At 53.9% G+C, this 23,238-nt stretch overlaps 1 protein-coding gene across 1 annotated transcript in view; it reads right to left on the minus strand.

Annotated features, from left to right (window-relative positions):
• The window catches only part of LOC119977131 (dynein heavy chain 10, axonemal-like), a 552,876-nt gene that overhangs the window by 23,208 nt on the left and 506,430 nt on the right, over nt 1-23,238 (minus strand). Inside the window, 2 exon segments of the mRNA XM_038817763.1 lie at nt 16,543-16,714; nt 21,510-21,605. Coding sequence (XP_038673691.1) covers nt 16,543-16,714; nt 21,510-21,605 — 268 coding nt within the window.

The following is a 23,238-nucleotide window of genomic DNA, read 5'->3' on the forward strand; positions in this document are numbered from 1 at the left end:
AATGCGCCACAGATACAGAGAGGCCAACAGACAGGCACCCTAAATAGGAATAGGGCAAAGCCTATCCATAGTGTTAGCGCCCGTTCAGACCAGGGAGACATGAACGGCACAGACTGACGGTGTTCGGGCTCCCCAACTTGGGTCTGCAAAACCCTTTGGGACAAGTCCGGTCGACCGGTCGTAGCAGGCAAAGTCCGGGGACACCCCGTAGAATTTCTTTGGGACACAGGAGGGCCCCCACCACACTCAATTCCTCCACCATGTTTCAGAGAGACACGTGGCCCACTACAGACACCATCACCCTCAGCGGCTTTACAGGCCACTCACAGCAGGGACACATCACAGCCCCTGGATCCATTCAAATCGGTAATATCACCACCAAGTACCCCATAGTGTTAGTTGATCTGCCCCACACAGCAGAACATATTTTAGGGGTCGACTTTATGAGCTCCCACAAACTTTTCTTTGATCCAATTAATAAGTGTGTATGGAAAATGGCAAAGGCAGCACGAGCCCCCGCCACACTCACAGTCGGTGAGTATGTAAACAGGATTAGTTCAGTAGGAGAATACTGGTTCGACCCGCGAACCATTAGTGCAGACAGACAGGTTAGGGCAGTCCTGCAAGAACACAAAGCAGCATTTGCACAGCACAAGCATGACTGTGGCAGAATGGCTGGCTCTGTGAAGATTACAGGTCCTGATCCCAGACCCCAGAAGCAGAACGGATTTCCCCAGGAAGCAGAGGGAGAAATCTCAAAAGTTATAGATAGCTTGTTAGACCAGGGTGGACTGTGATCAGTAGCCTCCACTAATAATGCCCCGATTTGGCCCGTCAGGAAACCGGATGGATCATGGCGACTGACCATTGGTTACCGGGAACTGAACAAAGTAACCCCAGCAGCAGCCCCCACCGTAGCCACGAGTCCCGAGACCATGCTCAAGCAGGGACTCCAGTCACGATTCTTTACGGTTTTGGACATTAGTAACGGCTTTTGGTCCATTCCATTGGCTAAAGCGTGTCAGAACAAATTCGCCTTCACCTTTAAAGGACAGCAGTACACGTGGATGTCCCTTCCACAAGGCTACCACAACTCCCCCTCCATTTTCCACCAACAGCTGGCAAATGGATTAGCAAAATTTTCCCGCCCCGAATGTCTGGTCCAGTATGTAGACGACCTGCTGCTACAGACAGACACAAAAGCAGAGCACATTTCGCTTCTAGCAGAACTCCTAGGACTCCTGAAAGAAATTGGCTGTAAGATAAACCCCAAAAAGGTCCAGATTTTGGAAGAAAAAGTGATATACTCGGGAACAGTTATCATGCATGGAAAACGCGAGATCGAGCAAAAGAGAATTGACTCGATCATCAAATTGCCCCTTCCCCACAATGTCTCAGCCCTCCGGTCATTTCTAGGACTGGTTGGCTACTGCCGAAAGCACATCGACGGTTTCACCACTAAAGCAGCGCCCCTATCCGACCTTCTCAAGAAGCAGGCACCTTGGGAATGGCTTCCACAGCACACAGATGCCATGGATGCTTTAAAACGCGCACTCAGCACAGCCCCCACACTACAGCTCCCAGACTCCCTATCCCCGTACGCTATCAAAGTAGCAAGCACCGACCGAACCCTTTCGGCCGTGCTCCTCCAGGAACGCCATGAGCAGTTAAGACCCGTAGCATACGCCTCACGAGTGTTAGACCCTGTCGAGCAAGGATTTTCTGCCTGTGAAAGGCACCTGCTCCCAGATTTTTGGACAGTACAGTACTTCTCATAAAGCACAGGACACAACCCCATCACCATCCTCACTGAACACACCCCAACACAGCTTTTATTAGACGGCCGACTTAAAGATGGCACAGTCAGCCAAATCCGAGCAGCCCGTTGGACCCTTTTTTTACTGGGATGTGACATTACAGTCAAACGCACAAAAACCCAGTTTCCTAGCAGACAATTTACAGTACCCAGGCACCCCTCATGAATGTGAGATTATCTCCACACAGCACAACACAGGCCCATTCATTCCAAAACCACCTCCCAGAAAGATAGGTAGTTCACCCCATAGACCCGAGCCCACAGACACGTGCGCACCCCTGAACATTTATGTGGATGGCTCCTCAACAGTTTTAAATGGCAAACGTATAACAGGATGCGGTATTTATGTAGAGGACGCGCAGGGACGCGCACTAGAAGAGATTTCCCTAAAGTTGCCAGGACACTTCGGCTCACAGGCAGCAGAACTGGCAGCGAAAGCTTACATAGTAGACCACCCCGCTTCGTTCCCCACCCCAGCAGACATCTTTTCAGACAGCTTGTACGTCTGCAACAGTTTGACAGAATTCCTACCCCTGTGGGAAACAAGGGGATTTGTTTCCGCAGACGGAAAACCCCTACCATCAGCCCCATTACTCCGCCATATCTTAAAGCAGGCAAAGGACAGGAAATATGGAATTGTTAAAGTTCACAGTCACCACCGTTCTCCCCCGCCCCCCCCTCCCCCCCGGTAATGTTAAAGCAGACGCTCTAGCAAAGGCAGGTTCCAGGCATAGTTATTTTTGGAACCCCCCGAAAGTGCCCCAGTACACGCAGTTCAGGTCTCACAGACCGACATACAAGATTTAGCCCAGTCACAGAAGCAGGATGAGAAACTCAGGGAAGTTTTAAAGGGAACCTTCCCAGCCCCTTATGACAAAATCAAGAATTCCATGACCACACATGACAGTCTGATTCTAAAGGACAGCCTTTATGTAGTTCCAGAGCAGGATAGGAACCAACTCATTTGTTTGTACCATGACAATCATGGACATCAGGGAATTGAACCCACTTTATCCCACCTCAGACCGCTCTGTTGGTGGCCAAATTTAAAAGCCGATGTGACACATTACATAGAGAATTGCTTAATCTGTGCCCAGAACAATCCGGACAGATACGCAAAGAAGGCTCAACTTAGCCACATCCGCCCCGTTAACGGCCCATGGACGAACCTCTAGATAGACTTCATAGGACCCCTACCCCCTTGCAGGAACGGATATAAGTATGTGTTGGTCATCAATACCTTCACAAAATGGGTGGAAGCATTTCCATTGCGCACGAATACGGCAAAGACAACGGCAAAAATCCTAACCCACCACATCTTCACAAGATGGGGACTCCCCCGCAGTATAGAGTCCGATCAAGGCTCCCATTTCACAGGACGGGTTATGAAAAACGTCCTCACAATTTTCAGAGTAACCCAAAAGTTTCATATCGCCCACCACCCCCAGTCAAGTGGTATTGTCGATCGCATGAATAGGACACTGAAAGCCACCCTTAGGAAAATGGTTCAGCAGAACAATAGCACCTGGGACTCAGTTCTCCCATTTGCTTTAATGTTTTTAAGAAACACGGTATCCACGTCCACAGGATCCCCCCCCCACACTCTCATGACCGGACGCCCCATTAAAGGAACGGAATATTTATTAGGTTTAGATTTGACCAGCCCGCAGTGACAGCCCTCACACAGGAAAATGCTGTACAGCAGCTAGTAGCGAATGTTAAAGCCGCCCAACTCGCAGCAGCTGTGAGACTGGGAACAAGAAACAGAACAAGGCTTGTTTGGACAAGACAGTGCATGCCACTGAGTTTGCAGTAGGGCAGCAGGTGATGCTTTCCCTATACAACCCGAGCACATTCCTTTCACCAAAATACTCAGGTCCGTACTCCATTTCGGACAAAGTAAGCCCCTCTGTCTACAAAATCAAATATCCTAATGGAAAGTCTGCGTGGTTCCACATAAACCAGCTCAAGGCTTATGGCTCGCAGAACAACCACACACACCACATCCTGCTCGCAGCAGCAGACGACCACGCCCCGCCCACAGAAGACGCATTCCTACCCTCCCCCAGCCAGTCCAGCCCATCCTCAGACTCAACTTCGACTCCGCCCCCAGACACACGACTCCGCCTCTCCCCGCCCCTAAACAGCAGCGACAGCGACAGCGACTGCGAGAGCACTGACGCCAGCCACAGCACACCACGATACTATCCCCCTGCACCAGGCCCCACTCCCAGCGATTCCAAGTACAATTCAAGTGATCCCTTTGAGATCACATACATCAAAGCCCCTGACCCAGACCCACCGCCCGACGATTACGGATTAAACCCCAGTAGCTCCAATCTAGACACACGAATCTGGACACCGAGATAATTCGTTCAGGCTCATCCGGAACGATGAAATGGACCCCAAGTCGCCCCACGCAGCTTTGGCAAGGCTACTACAGACGAGAGTATAGCAGCCGGGAGAAGATGATGACATTGAGTCTGACTCCCACCAAACGAATCCCTTTGCGACTCAGTTCGCTACTGAGAACTGAGGTGTCCACATGATGGTTACAAAGGAACCGCTAGAGAGATACGGTGTCCTTTCTGATGGAACCTGCACCATGTTTGTTACATGTTTGTTTGTATGTGTTTGTTAAGTGTTCAATGTTTAGCATTAACAGATTTTTCACAGCCCCACGCCACCATTCCTTTAACGCCCCCTGGCAGTTAATGGAACAAGTTTGTCCATGGACACCCACCTAATTTGTCCGTAGAAACCTCTGAGAATTTGCCCAGACACCGGTTCATAACTGCTCTTCTGATTTGATGGTAGAAGCATTACTGCAAACCCCCCACGACGACTACATTCTTGCCCGTTCCTGCCGTCACTCAGGCAGTGGAGAAACGGCACTAATCCCCGCCCTGCCTGAGGACCCCCCTCTGGTCAGCTAAGCTGAGGTAGAGCACATACCGTCCTACCCGGGGATTCCATCCAATTCTTACCCGCCGTGGCCCATACGCCCCTCATTTTGGCTCTTTTATTTCAAAAGATTTTTGGTTTGCTTCACGGTGACCCTTCGGTTGCTTCCCCTCATGCTATTTACATTCCCTAACATTGGGATGGTAAATCGCACAGGCTGCGAGACGGCTCGCACTGTGTCAGTATTTTTCAAGAATGTCTTGTCCAGAAATTCGGTTTTAAAAAAAAGAGGGAATCACAGATGGTGACCAAATATAAAGGGTAATTGGCAATAAAGGACAGACAGACAAACACACGAGATCTTAAACAAGATAATGACAGATATTATGCTTGTGTTCACAGGATTCCAGAAGCTCAAAGAAGACCAGAAGAGAAGAAAAAGAAGAGAAGAGAAGGAACGATGAAGACGAACTCCATCTTTGTTACATGGATACTAGCAGGATCCCTTTGCTTGCGCGCGAACGCTAACCCCCTCACCCCCACCCCACAGGCCGTCAATGATTCCCTCCCCCACAGTACACAGAGCCCAGCAACACTCAGCAGTACCCCAACCTGGTGTGATAGGTTTATCACTTGGTATTCACTCTCATATGTCGTAGAAGCACTTTTAGCATTGGCGATACTTTGCAGTGTCGTGCAGACCATTAGACTGAGGAAATGGCGAAGGAGAGCCGACCGCTCTCGCACCCCGGTATACAGAATTAGATCCCCTATCTTCAGTTTCCACCAGACCCCCAAACCCCTTGACATGGATTAAAGTGCATCCGTTCTTTTGTTTTGTGTGCGTTCGTTGGTTCAATAAAGAAATGTGATCTCTGTGTTTGACTGCCAAGCCAGAGAAATTTGTATGCTGCTATTTTGTACAGTTAAAATATTAGGATATTTTTGAATTGTTTGAGTGAGGATAGTTTATTAAGAATAGTTAGAGGTTCCAGTTTTGTAATTTTGTAATGCATGTCTTAATGCCATAGCTCCCCGTAGAGTTTTGATGAGGTATGTATTTAAAATTGTTTAGGTAAAATTGTGTTGCATAGTTTAAGTCATTGTAGAGCCTAGTCATGGGTGCCCGGCTTGGTCAGAGAACGAAGACAACGCAGTAATGTGATCCTTCATGCTTCGCGTTGAGGATCACAAGGAGGGAGTGTAGCCACCTGAGGTGGCCACGTCCCGATTCCAAAATGGACACTCGCAAAGAGTACAGGGAAAATTGGACAGTGCTAGGAAAACAAGCAGGTGCAAGGTTTGCCTGTGGATTGGAACTTGCAACTCCCAGACAGAACTGAAACTACAAGCCATTAGCATTGTAATGAACTATCTCCAGGGACAAAAGAGAAACATTTAAGCAATCAGTACCAGGGCAGGCTCCCCGGCGCCAGTGGAGACTAAAACAAGGGCAGGCCAACGGTTACCGAGGGCCCGCACAGTGATCGAAGAACGACCCCTTTATTGGAGAGAATCAATAGAAATGATTGGGACATTGTCCAATTAATTGGGGCCAAGTCCAGGGCCCGCCCAGAAGGGCGCGAAATCCTTTGGGGTATAAAGAAGAGTCCCCAAGGTCAGATCTCTCTTCTTCACCTTCACCTTTGCCTTTGGCTCTCAGCGACGAGAGGCCCGCCAAGCAGCCAAATAAGTCTAAGGTCAATGGACGCTATGAGATAGGCGCTCCTAGCTACTATTCTATACCAGTTCGAAGCCAGCAGTATCAGAACCGGACAACGACCATTGTTCCTCTGACTGAGTGGGCCACTCAAAGCTAAGTATAGGCTTTTAGTAGTAGTTATAGTTTAGTGAGTAGAGTTTGTGCATGAGTAATAATTGACTATGTGTGTAAATAAATGTACATTGATTTCAAACTTACTAAGTGGTGTATCGAGTGTCATTGATCAGTATTTGGTTTTGAACCTTGTGGTGGTATCAGAAAGATACCCGGCAACTCTTGAGCAAAGGTAATTAAAACAGAGCAAATTAAGGAAAGCATAACGAGCAACAGTAGATTATCTCGGAGGGAACGGTCTCTGCGGAATGCTGACAGAGGGAGTGAAGGGAAGATGTGTTTGGTGGTGGCATCACGCGGGAGTTGGCGAAAATGGTGGAGGATTATGCTTTGCATACGGAGGCTGGTGGGATAAAATGTGAGAACGAGGGGGACTCTATCCTTGTTCTGGGAGGGAGTGGGGGGTAGTGGCACGGGAGATGGACCGCACACTGTTGAGGGCCCTGTCAACAACTGTAGGTGGGAAATCACGGTTGAGGAAGAAGGAACACATTTTCGAAGCACCATTTTGGAAAGTGGCATCGTCGGAACAAATGCGATGGAGGCGAAGGAGCCGAGAGAAAGGGATGGAATCCTTACAGGGTGTAGGGTTTGAAGGGCTGTAGTCCAGATAGCTGTGGGAGTCAGTGGGCTTGTAGTGGATATTAGTGGATAGTCTATTGCCGGAAACTGAGACAGAAAGATCGAGGAAGGGAAGGGAAGTGTCCGAGATGGACCAGGTGAAAGTGATGGAGGGGTGGAAACTGGAAGCGAAGTTGATGAATTTTTCCTGGTCTGGGCGAGAGCATGAAGCAGCACCAAAATGGTCATCAATGTACCGGTAAAGGAGTTGTGGGAGAGGCCCGGATAGGCCTGGAACAAGGAATGTTCCACATACCCCATAAAAAGGCAAGTGTAGCTCAGACCGATGCGGGTGCTAGGATATTATCTTGTGTTCTCTGCTAATGCCAGTCCTGCTGCCTGTTCTGATCTACATTCTTTGGGTTAACTGTTGCAAAGTTACTACAGTCTTTGGGATTTATGTTTAAATTTGAGTCTTTGGACACTGAAACCTTTTCTGATGGGCTGCTCCAAAACCATCCCTTTTGGGTTCTGTGGCAGAATAGATTATGTAATTTGATAGACTTGGCAAGTAGCTAATCAGTGCAAAGTGGATTTGCAACTTTCTCGTATCGGGGCCTGTGGTTGGTGAAGTCTACCCCGTCACACCACACGCAGTCTACCCTGTTACACCACACGCAGTCTACCCCGTCACACCACACGCAGTCTACCCCGTTACACCACACGCAGTCTACCCCGTCACACCACGCGCAGTCTACCCCGTCACACCACATGCAGTCTACCCCGTCACACCACACGCAGTCTACCCCATTACACCACACGCAGTCTACCCCATCACACCACACGCAGTCTACCCCGTCAGTCTACCCCGTCACACCACATGCAGTCTACCCCGTTACACCACACGCAGTCTACCCCGTTACACCACACGCAGTCTACCCCGTCACACCACCACGCAGTCTACCCGTTACACCACACGCAGTCTACCCCGTTACACCACACGCAGTCTACCCCGTCACACCCACACGCAGTCTACCCCGTCACACCACACGCAGTCTACCCCGTTACACCACACGCAGTCTACCCCGTTACACCACACGCAGTCTACCCCGTTCACACCACACGCAGTCTACCCCGTCACACCACACGCAGTCTACCCCGTCACACCACACGCAGTCTACCCCGTCACACCACACGCAGTCTACCCCGTTACACCACACGCAGTCTACCCCGTCACACCACACGCAGTCTACCCCGTCACACCACACGCAGTCTACCCCGTCACACCACGCGCAGTCTACCCCGTTACACCACGCGTAGTCTACCCCGTCACACCAAGCGCAGTCTACCCCGTCACACCACACGCAGTCTACCCCGTTACACCACACGCAGTCTACCCCGTCACACCACACGCAGTCTACCCCGTTACACCACACGCAGTCTACCCCGTTACACCACACGTAGTCTACCCCGTCACACCACACGCAGTCTACCCCGTCACACCACACGCAGTCTACCCCATTACACCACACGCAGTCTACCCCATCACACCACACGCAGTCTACCCCGTCACACCACACACAGTCTACCCCGTCACACCACACGCAGTCTACCCCGTCACACCACACGCAGTCTACCCCGTCACACCACACGCAGTCTACCCCATCACACCACACTCAGTCTACCCCGTCACACCACACGCAGTCTACCCCGTGACACCACACGCAGTCTACCCCGTGACACCACACGCAGTCTACCCCGTCACACCACACGCAGTCTACCCCGTTACACCACACGCAGTCTACCCCGTTACACCACACGCAGTCTACCCCGTCACACCACACGCAGTCTACCCCGTCACACCACACGCAGTCTACCCCGTTACACCACACGCAGTCTACCCCGTTACACCACACGCAGTCTACCCCGTCACACCACACGCAGTCTACCCTGTTACACCACACGCAGTCTACCCCGTCACACCACACGCAGTCTACCCCGTTACACCACACGTAGTCTACCCCGTCACACCACACGCAGTCTACCCCATCACACCACACGCAGTCTACCCCGTTACACCACACGCAGTCTACCCCGTTACACCACACGCAGTCTACCCCGTCACACCACACGCAGTCTACCCCGTCACACCACACGCAGTCTACCCCGTTACACCACACGCAGTCTACCCCGTTACACCACACGCAGTCTACCCCGTCACACCACACGCAGTCTACCCTGTTACACCACACGCAGTCTACCCCGTCACACCACACGCAGTCTACCCCGTTACACCACACGTAGTCTACCCCGTCACACCACACGCAGTCTACCCCGTCACACCACACGCAGTCTACCCCATTACACCACACGCAGTCTACCCCATCACACCACACGCAGTCTACCCCGTCACACCACACGCAGTCTACCCCGTCACACCACACGCAGTCTACCCCGTCCCACCACACTCAGTCTACCCCGTCACACCACCCGCAGTCTACCCCGTGACACCACACGCAGTCTACCCCGTGACACACACGCAGTCTACCCCGGTCACACCACTACGCAGTCTACCCCGTTACACCACACGCAGTCTACCCCGTCACACCACCGCAGTCTACCCCGTCACACCACACGCAGTCTACCCCGTCACACCACACGCAGTCTACCCCGTCACACCACACGCAGTCTACCCCGTCACACCACACGCAGTCTACCCCGTCACACCACACGCAGTCTACCCCGTCACACCCACACGCAGTCTACCCCGGTCACACCACGCGCAGTCTACCCCGTTACCACCAGCGTAGTCTACCCCGTGACACCACGCGCCAGTCTACCCCGTCACACCACACGCAGTCTACCCCGTTACACCACACGCAGTCTACCCCGTCACACCACACGCAGTCTACCCTGTTACACCACACGCAGTCTACCCCGTCACACCACACGCAGTCTACCCCGTTACACCACACGTAGTCTACCCCGTCACACCACACGCAGTCTACCCCGTCACACCACACGCAGTCTACCCCGTTACACCACACGCAGTCTACCCCGTTACACCACACGCAGTCTACCCCGTCACACCACACGCAGTCTACCCCGTCACACCACACGCAGTCTACCCCGTTACACCACACGCAGTCTACCCCGTTACACCACACGCAGTCTACCCCGTCACACCACACGCAGTCTACCCTGTTACACCACACGAAGTCTACCCCCGTCACACCACACGCAGTCTACCCCGTCACACCACACGCAGTCTACCCCGTGACACCACACGCAGTCTACCCCGTGACACCACACGCAGTCTACCCCGTCACACCACACGCAGTCTACCCCGTTACACCACACGTAGTCTACCCCGTCACACCACACGCAGTCTACCCCGTCACACCACACGCAGTCTACCCCGTCACACCACACGCAGTCTACCCCGTCACACCACACGCAGTCTACCCCGTTACACCACACGCAGTCTACCCCGTCACACCACACGCAGTCTACCCCGTCACACCACACGCAGTCTACCCCGTCACACCACGCGCAGTCTACCCCGTCACACCACGCGCAGTCTACCCCGTTACACCACGCGTAGTCTACCCCGTCACACCACGCGCAGTCTACCCCGTCACACCACACGCAGTCTACCCCGTTACACCACACGCAGTCTACCCCGTCACACCACACGCAGTCTACCCCGTTACACCACACGCAGTCTACCCCGTTACACCACACGTAGTCTACCCCGTCACACCACACGCAGTCTACCCCGTCACACCACACGCAGTCTACCCCATTACACCACACGCAGTCTACCCCATCACACCACACGCAGTCTACCCCGTCACACCACACACAGTCTACCCCGTCACACCACACGCAGTCTACCCCGTCACACCACACGCAGTCTACCCCGTCACACCACACGCAGTCTACCCCGTCACACCACACTCAGTCTACCCCGTCACACCACACGCAGTCTACCCCGTGACACCACACGCAGTCTACCCCGTGACACCACACGCAGTCTACCCCGTCACACCACACGCAGTCTACCCCGTTACACCACACCCAGTCTAACCCGTTACACCACACGCAGTCTACCCCGTCACAACCACACGCAGTCTACCCCCGTCACACCACACGGTCTACCCCGTTACACCACACGCAGTCTACCCCATTACACCACACACAGTCTACCCCGTCACACCACACGCAGTCTACCCCGTTACACCACACGCAGTCTACCCCGTCACACCACACGCAGTCTACCCCGTTACACCACACGTAGTCTACCCCGTTACACCACACGCAGTCTACCCCGTTACACCACACGCAGTCTACCCCGTCACACCACACGCAGTCTACCCCGTCACACCACACGCAGTCTACCCCGTTACACCACACGCAGTCTACCCCGTTACACCACACGCAGTCTACCCCGTCACACCACACGCAGTCTACCCTGTTACACCACACGCAGTCTACCCCGTCACAACCACACGCAGTCTACCCCGTTACACCACACGCAGTCTACCCCGTCACACCACACGCAGTCTACCCCGTCACACCACACGCAGTCTACCCCATTACACCACACGCAGTCTACCCCATCACACCACACGCAGTCTACCCCGTCACACCACACGCAGTCTACCCCGTCACACCACACGCAGTCTACCCCGTCACACCACACGCAGTCTACCCCGTCACAACCACACGCAGTCTACCCCGTGACACCACACGCAGTCTACCCCGTGACACCACACGCAGTCTACCCCGTCACACCACACGCAGTCTACCCCGTTACACCACACGCAGTCTACCCCGTTACACCACACGCAGTCTACCCCGTCACACCACACGCAGTCTACCCCGTCACACCACACGCAGTCTACCCCGTTACACCACACGCAGTCTACCCCGTTACACCACACGCAGTCTACCCCGTCACAACACACGCAGTCTACCCCGTTACACCACACGCAGTCTACCCCGTCACACCACACGCAGTCTACCCCGTCACACCACACGCAGTCTACCCCGTCACACCACACGCAGTCTACCCCGTTACACCACACGCAGTCTACCCCGTTACACCACACGCAGTCTACCCCGTCACACCACACGCAGTCTACCCCGTCACACCACACGCAGTCTACCCCGTTACACCACACGCAGTCTACCCCGTCACACCACACGCAGTCTACCCCGTCACACCACACGCAGTCTACCCCGTTACACCACACGCAGTCTACCCCGTTACACCACACGCAGTCTACCCCGTCACACCACACGCAGTCTACCCTGTTACACCACACGCAGTCTACCCCGTCACACCACACGGAGTCTACCCCGTTACACCCCACGTAGTCTACCCCGTCACACCACACGCAGTCTACCCCGTCACACCACACGCAGTCTACCCCATTACACCACACGCAGTCTACCCCATCACACCACACGCAGTCTACCCCGTCACACCACACGCAGTCTACCCCGTCACACCACACGCAGTCTACCCCGTCACACCACACGCAGTCTACCCCGTCACACCACACGCAGTCTACCCCGTGACACCACACGCAGTCTACCCCGTGACACCACACGCAGTCTACCCCGTCACACCACACGCAGTCTACCCCGTTACACCACACGCAGTCTACCCCGTTACACCACACGCAGTCTACCCCGTCACACCACACGCAGTCTACCCCGTCACACCACACGCAGTCTACCCCGTTACACCACACGCAGTCTACCCCGTTACACCACACGCAGTCTACCCCGTCACACCACACGCAGTCTACCCTGTTACACCACACGCAGTCTACCCCGTCACACCACACGCAGTCTACCCCGTCACACCACACGCAGTCTACCCCGTCACACCACACGCAGTCTACCCCGTTACACCACACGCAGTCTACCCCGTTACACCACACGCAGTCTACCCCGTCACACCACACGCAGTCTACCCCGTCACACCACACGCAGTCTACCCCGTTACACCACACGCAGTCTACCCCGTCACACCACACGCAGTCTACCCCGTCACACCACACGCAGTCTACCCCGTTACACCACACGCAGTCTACCCCGTCACACCACACGCAGTCTACCCCGTCACACCACACGCAGTCTACCCCGTTACACCACACGCAGTCTACCCCGTTACACCACACGCAGTCTACCCCGTCACACCACACGCAGTCTACCCCGTCACACCACACTCAGTCTACCCCGTCACACCACACGCAGTCTACCCCGTGACACCACACGCAGTCTACCCCGTGACACCACACGCAGTCTACCCCGTCACACCACACGCAGTCTACCCCGTTACACCACACCCAGTCTACCCCGTTACACCACACGCAGTCTACCCCGTCACACCACACGCAGTCTACCCCGTCACACCACACGGTCTACCCCGTTACACCACACGCAGTCTACCCCATTACACCACACACAGTCTACCCCGTCACACCACACGCAGTCTACCCTGTTACACCACACGCAGTCTACCCCGTCACACCACACGCAGTCTACCCCGTTACACCACACGTAGTCTACCCCGTTACACCACACGCAGTCTACCCCGTTACACCACACGCAGTCTACCCCGTCACACCACACGCAGTCTACCCCGTCACACCACACGCAGTCTACCCCGTTACACCACACGCAGTCTACCCCGTTACACCACACGCAGTCTACCCCGTCACACCACACGCAGTCTACCCTGTTACACCACACGCAGTCTACCCCGTCACACCACACGCAGTCTACCCCGTTACACCACACGTAGTCTACCCCGTCACACCACACGCAGTCTACCCCGTCACACCACACGCAGTCTACCCCATTACACCACACGCAGTCTACCCCATCACACCACACGCAGTCTACCCCGTCACACCACACGCAGTCTACCCCGTCACACCACACGCAGTCTACCCCGTCACACCACACTCAGTCTACCCCGTCACACCACACGCAGTCTACCCCGTGACACCACACGCAGTCTACCCCGTGACACCACACGCAGTCTACCCCGTCACACCACACGCAGTCTACCCCGTTACACCACACGCAGTCTACCCCGTTACACCACACGCAGTCTACCCCGTCACACCACACGCAGTCTACCCCGTCACACCACACGCAGTCTACCCCGTTACACCACACGCAGTCTACCCCGTTACACCACACGCAGTCTACCCCGTCACACCACACGCAGTCTACCCTGTTACACCACACGCAGTCTACCCCGTCACACCACACGCAGTCTACCCCGTCACACCACACGCAGTCTACCCCGTCACACCACACGCAGTCTACCCCGTTACACCACACGCAGTCTACCCCGTTACACCACACGCAGTCTACCCCGTCACACCACACGCAGTCTACCCCGTCACACCACACGCAGTCTACCCCGTTACACCACACGCAGTCTACCCCGTCACACCACACGCAGTCTACCCCGTCACACCACACGCAGTCTACCCCGTTACACCACACGCAGTCTACCCCGTTACACCACACGCAGTCTACCCCGTCACACCACACGCAGTCTACCCTGTTACACCACACGCAGTCTACCCCGTCACACCACACGCAGTCTACCCCGTTACACCACACGTAGTCTACCCCGTCACACCACACGCAGTCTACCCCGTCACACCACACGCAGTCTACCCCATTACACCACACGCAGTCTACCCCATCACACCACACGCAGTCTACCCCGTCACACCACACGCAGTCTACCCCGTCACACCACACGCAGTCTACCCCGTCACACCACACTCAGTCTACCCCGTCACACCACACGCAGTCTACCCCGTGACACCACACGCAGTCTACCCCGTGACACCACACGCAGTCTACCCCGTCACACCACACGCAGTCTACCCCGTTACACCACACGCAGTCTACCCCGTTACACCACACGCAGTCTACCCCGTCACACCACACGCAGTCTGCCCCGTCACACCACACGCAGTCTACCCCGTTACACCACACGCAGTCTACCCCGTTACACCACACGCAGTCTACCCCGTCACACCACACGCAGTCTACCCTGTTACACCACACGCAGTCTACCCCGTCACACCACACGCAGTCTACCCCGTCACACCACACGCAGTCTACCCCGTCACACCACACGCAGTCTACCCCGTTACACCACACGCAGTCTACCCCGTTACACCACACGCAGTCTACCCCGTCACACCACACGCAGTCTACCCCGTCACACCACACGCAGTCTACCCCGTTACACCACACGCAGTCTACCCCGTCACACCACACGCAGTCTACCCCGTCACACCACACGCAGTCTACCCCGTTACACCACACGCAGTCTACCCCGTCACACCACACGCAGTCTACCCCGTCACACCACACGCAGTCTACCCCGTTACACCACACGCAGTCTACCCCGTTACACCACACGCAGTCTACCCCGTCACACCACACGCAGTCTACCCTGTTACACCACACGCAGTCTACCCCGTCACACCACACGCAGTCTACCCCGTTACACCACACGTAGTCTACCCCGTCACACCACACGCAGTCTACCCCGTCACACCACACGCAGTCTACCCCATTACACCACACGCAGTCTACCCCATCACACCACACGCAGTCTACCCCGTCACACCACACGCAGTCTACCCCGTCACACCACACGCAGTCTACCCCGTCACACCACACTCAGTCTACCCCGTCACACCACACGCAGTCTACCCCGTGACACCACACGCAGTCTACCCCGTGACACCACACGCAGTCTACCCCGTCACACCACACGCAGTCTACCCCGTTACACCACACGCAGTCTACCCCGTTACACCACACGCAGTCTACCCCGTCACACCACACGCAGTCTACCCCGTCACACCACACGCAGTCTACCCCGTTACACCACACGCAGTCTACCCCGTTACACCACACGCAGTCTACCCCGTCACACCACACGCAGTCTACCCTGTTACACCACACGCAGTCTACCCCGTCACACCACACGCAGTCTACCCCGTCACACCACACGCAGTCTACCCCGTCACACCACACGCAGTCTACCCCGTTACACCACACGCAGTCTACCCCGTTACACCACACGCAGTCTACCCCGTCACACCACACGCAGTCTACCCCGTCACACCACACGCAGTCTACCCCGTTACACCACACGCAGTCTACCCCGTCACACCACACGCAGTCTACCCCGTCACACCACACGCAGTCTACCCCGTTACACCACACGCAGTCTACCCCGTTACACCACACGCAGTCTATCCCATTACAGCATCATTGTAAGCGTGACATACATATTGTGTTAGTTCATGGGCTGCTGATGCCACTCACAGTGGAATGCTACATTTAATTTTGAAGCACTTACCTGTATAATCATCTTTAATTTCACCCTCTGGGATTTTATAGTCAACATCACTGTTATGGAAGAAGTGGAATGGCTGGAAGGTGTCAAATATGAAATCCCCCAAAAATTCATCCATGTAGGTAGTTAGGATACGTCTGTCAAAGCTGTCAATACATCGGCCGCCATACATAACCTGTGCAGTCAGTCCAGAGGGGAACACACAAAACAGTCAGACTAGGTTTCTGGGCATTTTTAGGAAGTACATACTGTCAGTTCATGTACAGTTAACGATCAGACACATTACCGCAATTCTAAATAAATATCACCACATGTCACCACTTCAAAAGGCATCTATTTTCGAAACATGTCAGTTATTTATTAACTTCAAAAATATAGTAATGTTCTTCATTGCCATTCATTTGTAATGGGACAAGACGATGGATACGAGGAGCCTCTGTCCATTTTTGACGTGGTGTTCAAGTACGTAGCACTGGGGAAATTACTAAAAAAAAGACAGATTTGGTTTATTTTGCACTTTGAATGACCTTTCAATGTCCCAAAGTACATTACAGCTAAGAGCTCTGTCAAAGCACAGTCACCGTTGTACGAAACACAGCCATTAATATTTGCACAGTGAGCTCCCACAAACTGCAATAGGATAATGACCAGTTTATGATGTTCATTGAGGGAGAAAGGATAATCCTACTGCTCTTCTTCAATATAGTGCCAATGGGATCATTTACACCCACTGGACAGGACAGACCAGAGCTCAGTATAATGCCTCGTCTGAAAGATGGCCCCACTAACTGTGCAGCACTCATTCGTACTGACCCTCTGACAGTGCGGAACTCCCTCAGTACTGACCCTCTGACAGTGCAGCACTCCCTCAGTACTGACCCTCTGACAGTGCGGAACTCCCTCAGTACTGACCCTCTGACAGTGCAGCACTCCCTCAGTACTGACCCTCTGACAGTGCGGCACTCCCTCAGTACTGACCCTCTGACGGTGCAGCACTCCCTCAGTACTGACCCTCTGACAGTGCAGCACTCCCTCAGTACTGACCCTCTGACAGTGCAGCACTCCCTCAGTACTGACCCTCTGACGGTGCAGCACTCCCTCAGTACTGACCCTCTGACAGTGCAGCACTCCCTCAGTACTGACCCTCTGACGGTGCAGCGCTCCCTCAGTACTGACCCTCTGACGGTGCAGCACTCCCTCAGTACTGACCCTCTGACAGTGCAGCACTCCCTCAGTACTGACCCTCTGACAGTGCGGCACTCCCTCAGTACTGACCCTCTGACAGTGCGGCACTCCCTCAGTACTGACCCTCTGACAGTGCGGCGCTCCCTCAGTACTGACCCTCTGACAGTGCGGCACTCCCTCAGTACTGACCCTCTGACAGTGCGGCGCTCCCTCAGTACTGACCCTCTGACAGTGCAGCACTCATTCGTACTGACCCTCTGACAGTGCAGCACTCCCTCAGTACTGACCCTCTGACAGTGCAGCGCTCCCTCAGTACTGACCCTCTGACAGTGCAGCACTCCCTCAGTACTGACCCTCTGACAGTGCGGCACTCCCTCAGTACTGACCCTCTGACAGTGCAGCACTCCCTCAGTACTGACCCTCTGACAGTGCGGCACTCCCTCAGTACTGACCCTCTGACAGTGCGGCACTCCCTCAGTACTGACCCTCTGACAGTGCGGCTCTCCCTCAGTACTGACCTTCTGACAGTGCGGCACTCCCTCAGTACTGACCCTCTGACAGTGCAGCACTCCCTCAGTACTGACCATAAGACCATAAGACATAGGAGTGGAAGTAAGGCCATTCGGCCCATCAAGTCCACTCCGCCATTCAATCATGGCTGATGGGCATTTCAACTCCACCTACCAGCATTCTCCCCGTAGCCCTTAATTCCTCGCGACATCAAGAATTTATCTATCTCTGCCTTGAAGCCATTTAGCGTCCCGGCCTCCACTGCACTCCACGGCAATGAATTCCACAGGCCCACCACTCTCTGGCTGAAGAAATGTCTCCGCATTTCTGTTCTGAATTTACCCCCTCTAATTCTAAGGCTGTGCACACGGGTCCTCGTCTCCTCGCCTAACGGAAACAGTTTCTTTGCGCCACCCTTTCTAAGCCATGTGTTATCTTGTAAGTTTCTATTAGATCTCCCCTTAACCTTCTAAACTCCAATGAATACAATCCCAGGATCCTCAGCCGTTCATCATATGTTAAACCCGCCATTCCAGGGATCATCCGTGTGAATCTCCGCTGGACACGCTCCAGTGCCAGTATGTCCTTCCTGAGATGTGGGGCCCAAAACTGGACACAGTACTCCAAATGGGGCCTAACCAGAGCCTTATAAAGGCTCAATAGCACATCGCTGCTTTTATATTCCAACCCTCTTGAGATAAATGACAACATTGCATTCGCTTTCTTAATCACAGATTCAACCTGCATGTTTACCTTTAGGGAATCCTCGACTAGCACTCCCAGATCCCTTTGTACTTTGGCATTATGAATTTTCTCACCGTTTAGAAAGTAGTCTATGCTTGGATTCTTTTTTCCAAAGTGCAAGACCTCACATTTTCTCACGTTGAAATGCATCAGCCATTTCCTGCACCACTCTCCCAAACTGTCTAGATCCTTCTGCAGCCTCCCCACTTCCTCAGCACTACCTGCCTGACCACCTAACTTTGTATCATCGGCAAACTTCGCTAGAATACCCTCTGACAGTGCAGCATTCCCTCAGTACTGACCCTCTGACAGTGCGGCACTCCCTCAGTACTGAGCCTCTGACACTGCAGCACTCCCTCAGTACTGACCCTCTGACAGTGCGGCACTCCCTCAGCACTGACCCTCTGACAGTGCAGCACTCCCTCTGTACTGACCCTCTGACAGTGCAGCGCTCCCTCAGTACTGAATCTGACAGTGCGGCACTCCCTCAGTACTGACCCTCTGACAGTGCGGCACTCCCTCAGTACTGACCCTCTGACAGTGCGGCACTCCCTCAGTACTGAATCTGACAGTGCAGCACTCCCTCAGTACTGACCCTCTGACAGTGCGGCATTCCCTCAGTACTGACCCTCTGACAGTGCGGCACTCCCTCAGTACTGACCCTCTGACAGTGCAGCGCTCCCTCAGTACTGAATCTGACAGTGCAGCACTCCCTCAGTACTGACCCTCTGACAGTGCGGCACACCATCAGTACTGACCCTCTGACAGTGCAGCACTCCCTCAATACTGACCCTCTGACAATACGGCACTCCCTCAGTACTGACCCTCTGACAGTGCGGCACTCCCTCAGTACTGACCCTCTGACAGTGCAGCACTCCCTCAGTACTGACCCTCTGACAGTGCAGCGCTCCCTCAGTACTGACCCTCTGACAGTGCAGCACTCCCTCAGTACTGACCCTCTGACAGTGCGGCATTCCCTCAGTACTGACCTTCTGACAGTGCAGCACTCCCTCAATACTGACCCTCTGACAATACGGCACTCCCTCAGTACTGACCCTCTGACAGTGCGGCACTCCCTCAGTACTGACCCTCTGACAGTGCAGCACTCCCTCAGTACTGACCCTCTGACAGTGCAGCGCTCCCTCAGTACTGACCCTCTGACAGTGCGGCATTCCCTCAGTACTGACCCTCTGACAGTGCGGCACTCCCTCAGTACTGACCCTCTGACAATACGGCACTCCCTCAGTAGTGACCCTCTGACAGTGCGGCACTCCCTCTGTACTGACCCGCTGACAGTGCGGCACTCCCTCAGTACTGACCCTCTGACAGTGCAGCACTCCCTCAGTACTGACCCTCTGACAGTGCAGCACTCCCTCAGTACTGACCCTCTGACAGTGCAGCACTCCCTCAGTACTGACCCTCTGACAGTGCAGCACTCCCTCAGTACTGACCCTCTGACAGTGCGGCTCTCCCTCAGTACTGACCCTCTGACAGTGCGGCACTCCCTCAGTACTGACTCTCTGACAGTGCGACACTCCCTCAGTACAGACCCTTTGACAGTGCAGCACTCCCTCAGTACTGACTCTCTGACAGTGCGGCACTCCCTCAGTACAGACCCTTTGACAGTGCGGCACTCCCTCAGCACTGACCCTCTGACAGTGCAGCACTCCCTCAGTACTGACCCTCTGACAGTGCGACACTCCCTCAGTACAGACCCTTTGACAGTGCAGCACTCCCTCAGTACTGACCCTCTGACAGTGCGGCACTCCCTCAGTACTGACCCTCTGACAGTGCAGCACTCCCTCAGTACTGACCCTCTGACAGTGCAGCACTCCCTCAGTACTGACCCTCAGACAGTGCAGCACACCCTCAGTACTGACCCTCTGACAGTGCAGCACTCCCTCAGTACTGACCCTCTGACAGTGCGGCACTCCCTCAGTACTGACCCTCTGACAGTCGGCACTCCCTCAGTACTGACCCTCTGACAGTGCCGCACTCCCTCAGTACTGACCCACTGACAGTGCAGCACTCCCTCAGTACTGACCCTCTGACAGTGCAGCACTCCCTCAGTACTGACCCTCTCACAGTGCGGCTCTCCCTCAGTACTGACCCTCTGACAGTGCAGCACTCCCTCAGTACTGACCCTCTGACAGTGCGGCACTCCCTCAGTACTGACCCACTGACAGTGAGGCACTCCCTCAGTACTGACCCTCTGACAGTGCAGCACTCCCTCAGTACTGACCCCCTGACAGTGCGGCACTCCCTCGGTACTGACCCTCTGACAGTGCGGCACTCCCTCAGTACTGACCCTCTGACAGTGCAGCACTCCCTCCGTATTGTCTGCCAGATAGTGCAGATCTTCCTCACTTTGCAATGAAATATGTTATCAAACTTTTACTCCACAGAAAGAAATGTTATTTAGTTAGTTCCAAGTAAATCATATTAGTCTTTGAGAAACAATGAGCAAACCATATTGTTGGCTATAGTTGACTCTGCAATATAATGAAAGGTGTTGAGAAGAGACAGTGTACCTCTCCAACTAAATATTTCAGACTGCCCCAGGGAATTTTGGTGTCATTCTGTTCAAAAGCCTTTGTCAGGTAAGTGTTCAGGATCTCCATACAGACCTGAGGAACAAGAACAAACAGATTTTCCATCCTGTGCCTTTTGTGAAAAAGTATTATACTTGGCAAACGAGTTACAAATAGGCAGAAACGTCTGATTAACTTACATTACAATCGAGGCGGATTCTTATTTATTTGATTTGCAGTCCTGTGTCGAACTGTTATTTGTTGATACAATTTCATGAAATTGCAGATTTGTCTCAAAGAAAAAACCTGCATTTAAATAGCACCTTCCGTGACCTCATGACAGCTCGAGTGTCTGACAGGTGAGCATGTTGCCACTAATGTACTTCAAACCCAGCATACTCTGTTTCACAGAGACATGGCTGACTCCTGCTTCACCAGACTGTGTCCTACAACCAGAGGGCTTCTCAATCCACCCAATGGACTGTACAGCGGCCTCAGGCAAGACAAGGGGAGGTGGGGTCTGCCTCCTAATCAACACCTCCTGATGCCAACATGGCGAGTTTCTGCTCCCCGGAACTAGAATATCTGACGCTAAAACACCGCCCCTTCTCCCTCCCGCGGTAGTTTAGCTCCGTTATGCTGACGGCAGTTTACATCCCTCCCCATGCGGACGTGTAAATCGCACTGGACAAAATATTCACCACCACAAATAGCCTTGAAACGAAACATCCCGAGGCCTTGTTCATTGTAGCTGGGGACTTCAATCAGGCCAAGCTCAAGAGCGTACTACCAAGTTACCACCAACACGTCACCTGTTCCACCAGAGGCCCAAACATCCTGGACCACTGCTACACAAATATCAAACATACCTCCCGCTCTATCGCCCGCCCACACTTTGGTAAATCTGACCACAAGGCTGTGCTCCTGCTCCCGGCTTCTCAGCAAAAACTGAAGCGGGAGAATCCGTCACAGAAAGTTGTGCATTGTTGGTCTGAGGAATCGGATGATCTCCTACGGGACTGCTTACAGTCAGTGGACTGGTCAGTATCTAAAACTCTACGACCAGCCTGAACGAGTACGTCACTACAGTAACTGACTTCATTAGTAAGTGTTTAGAAGACTGTGTGCCAAAGAAGTAAATCCATTTGTTTCCCAACCGGAAACCCTGGATGAACAGGGATATCCACTGCTTGCTGAAGTCTAGCTCTGAGGCGTTCAAGTCAGGCGACCCTGACCGATACAAGAAAGCCAGATATAGAACAGTACAGCACAGAACAGGCCCTTCAGCCCTCGATGTTGTGCCGAGCAATGATCACCCTACTCAAACCCACGTATCCACCCCATACCCGTAACCCAACAACCCCCCCCCCCCCCCCCCCCCCCCACCTTTTTTTTTCCGGACACTACGGGCAATTTAGCATGGCCAATCCACCTAACCCGCACATCTTTGGACTGTGGGAGGGAACCGGAGCACCCGGAGGAAACCCACGCACACACGGGGAGGACGTGCAGACTCCGCACAGACAGTGACCCAGCCGGGAACCGAACCTGGGACCCTGGAGCTGTGAAGCATTTATGCTAACCACCATGCTACCGTGCCGCCCCTATGATCTAAAGAAATCCATCAAAGATGCCAAAAGGCAGTACCGGACCAAGTTCGAGTCCCAGGCTAGCCACACGGATCCCCGCCGTCTATGGCAAGGTCTGCAAGACATAACGGGCTACAAGA

This window comes from Scyliorhinus canicula, chromosome 1 (genome assembly GCF_902713615.1).
Source record: "Scyliorhinus canicula chromosome 1, sScyCan1.1, whole genome shotgun sequence".
NCBI classification, from domain to species: Eukaryota; Metazoa; Chordata; class Chondrichthyes; order Carcharhiniformes; family Scyliorhinidae; genus Scyliorhinus; species Scyliorhinus canicula.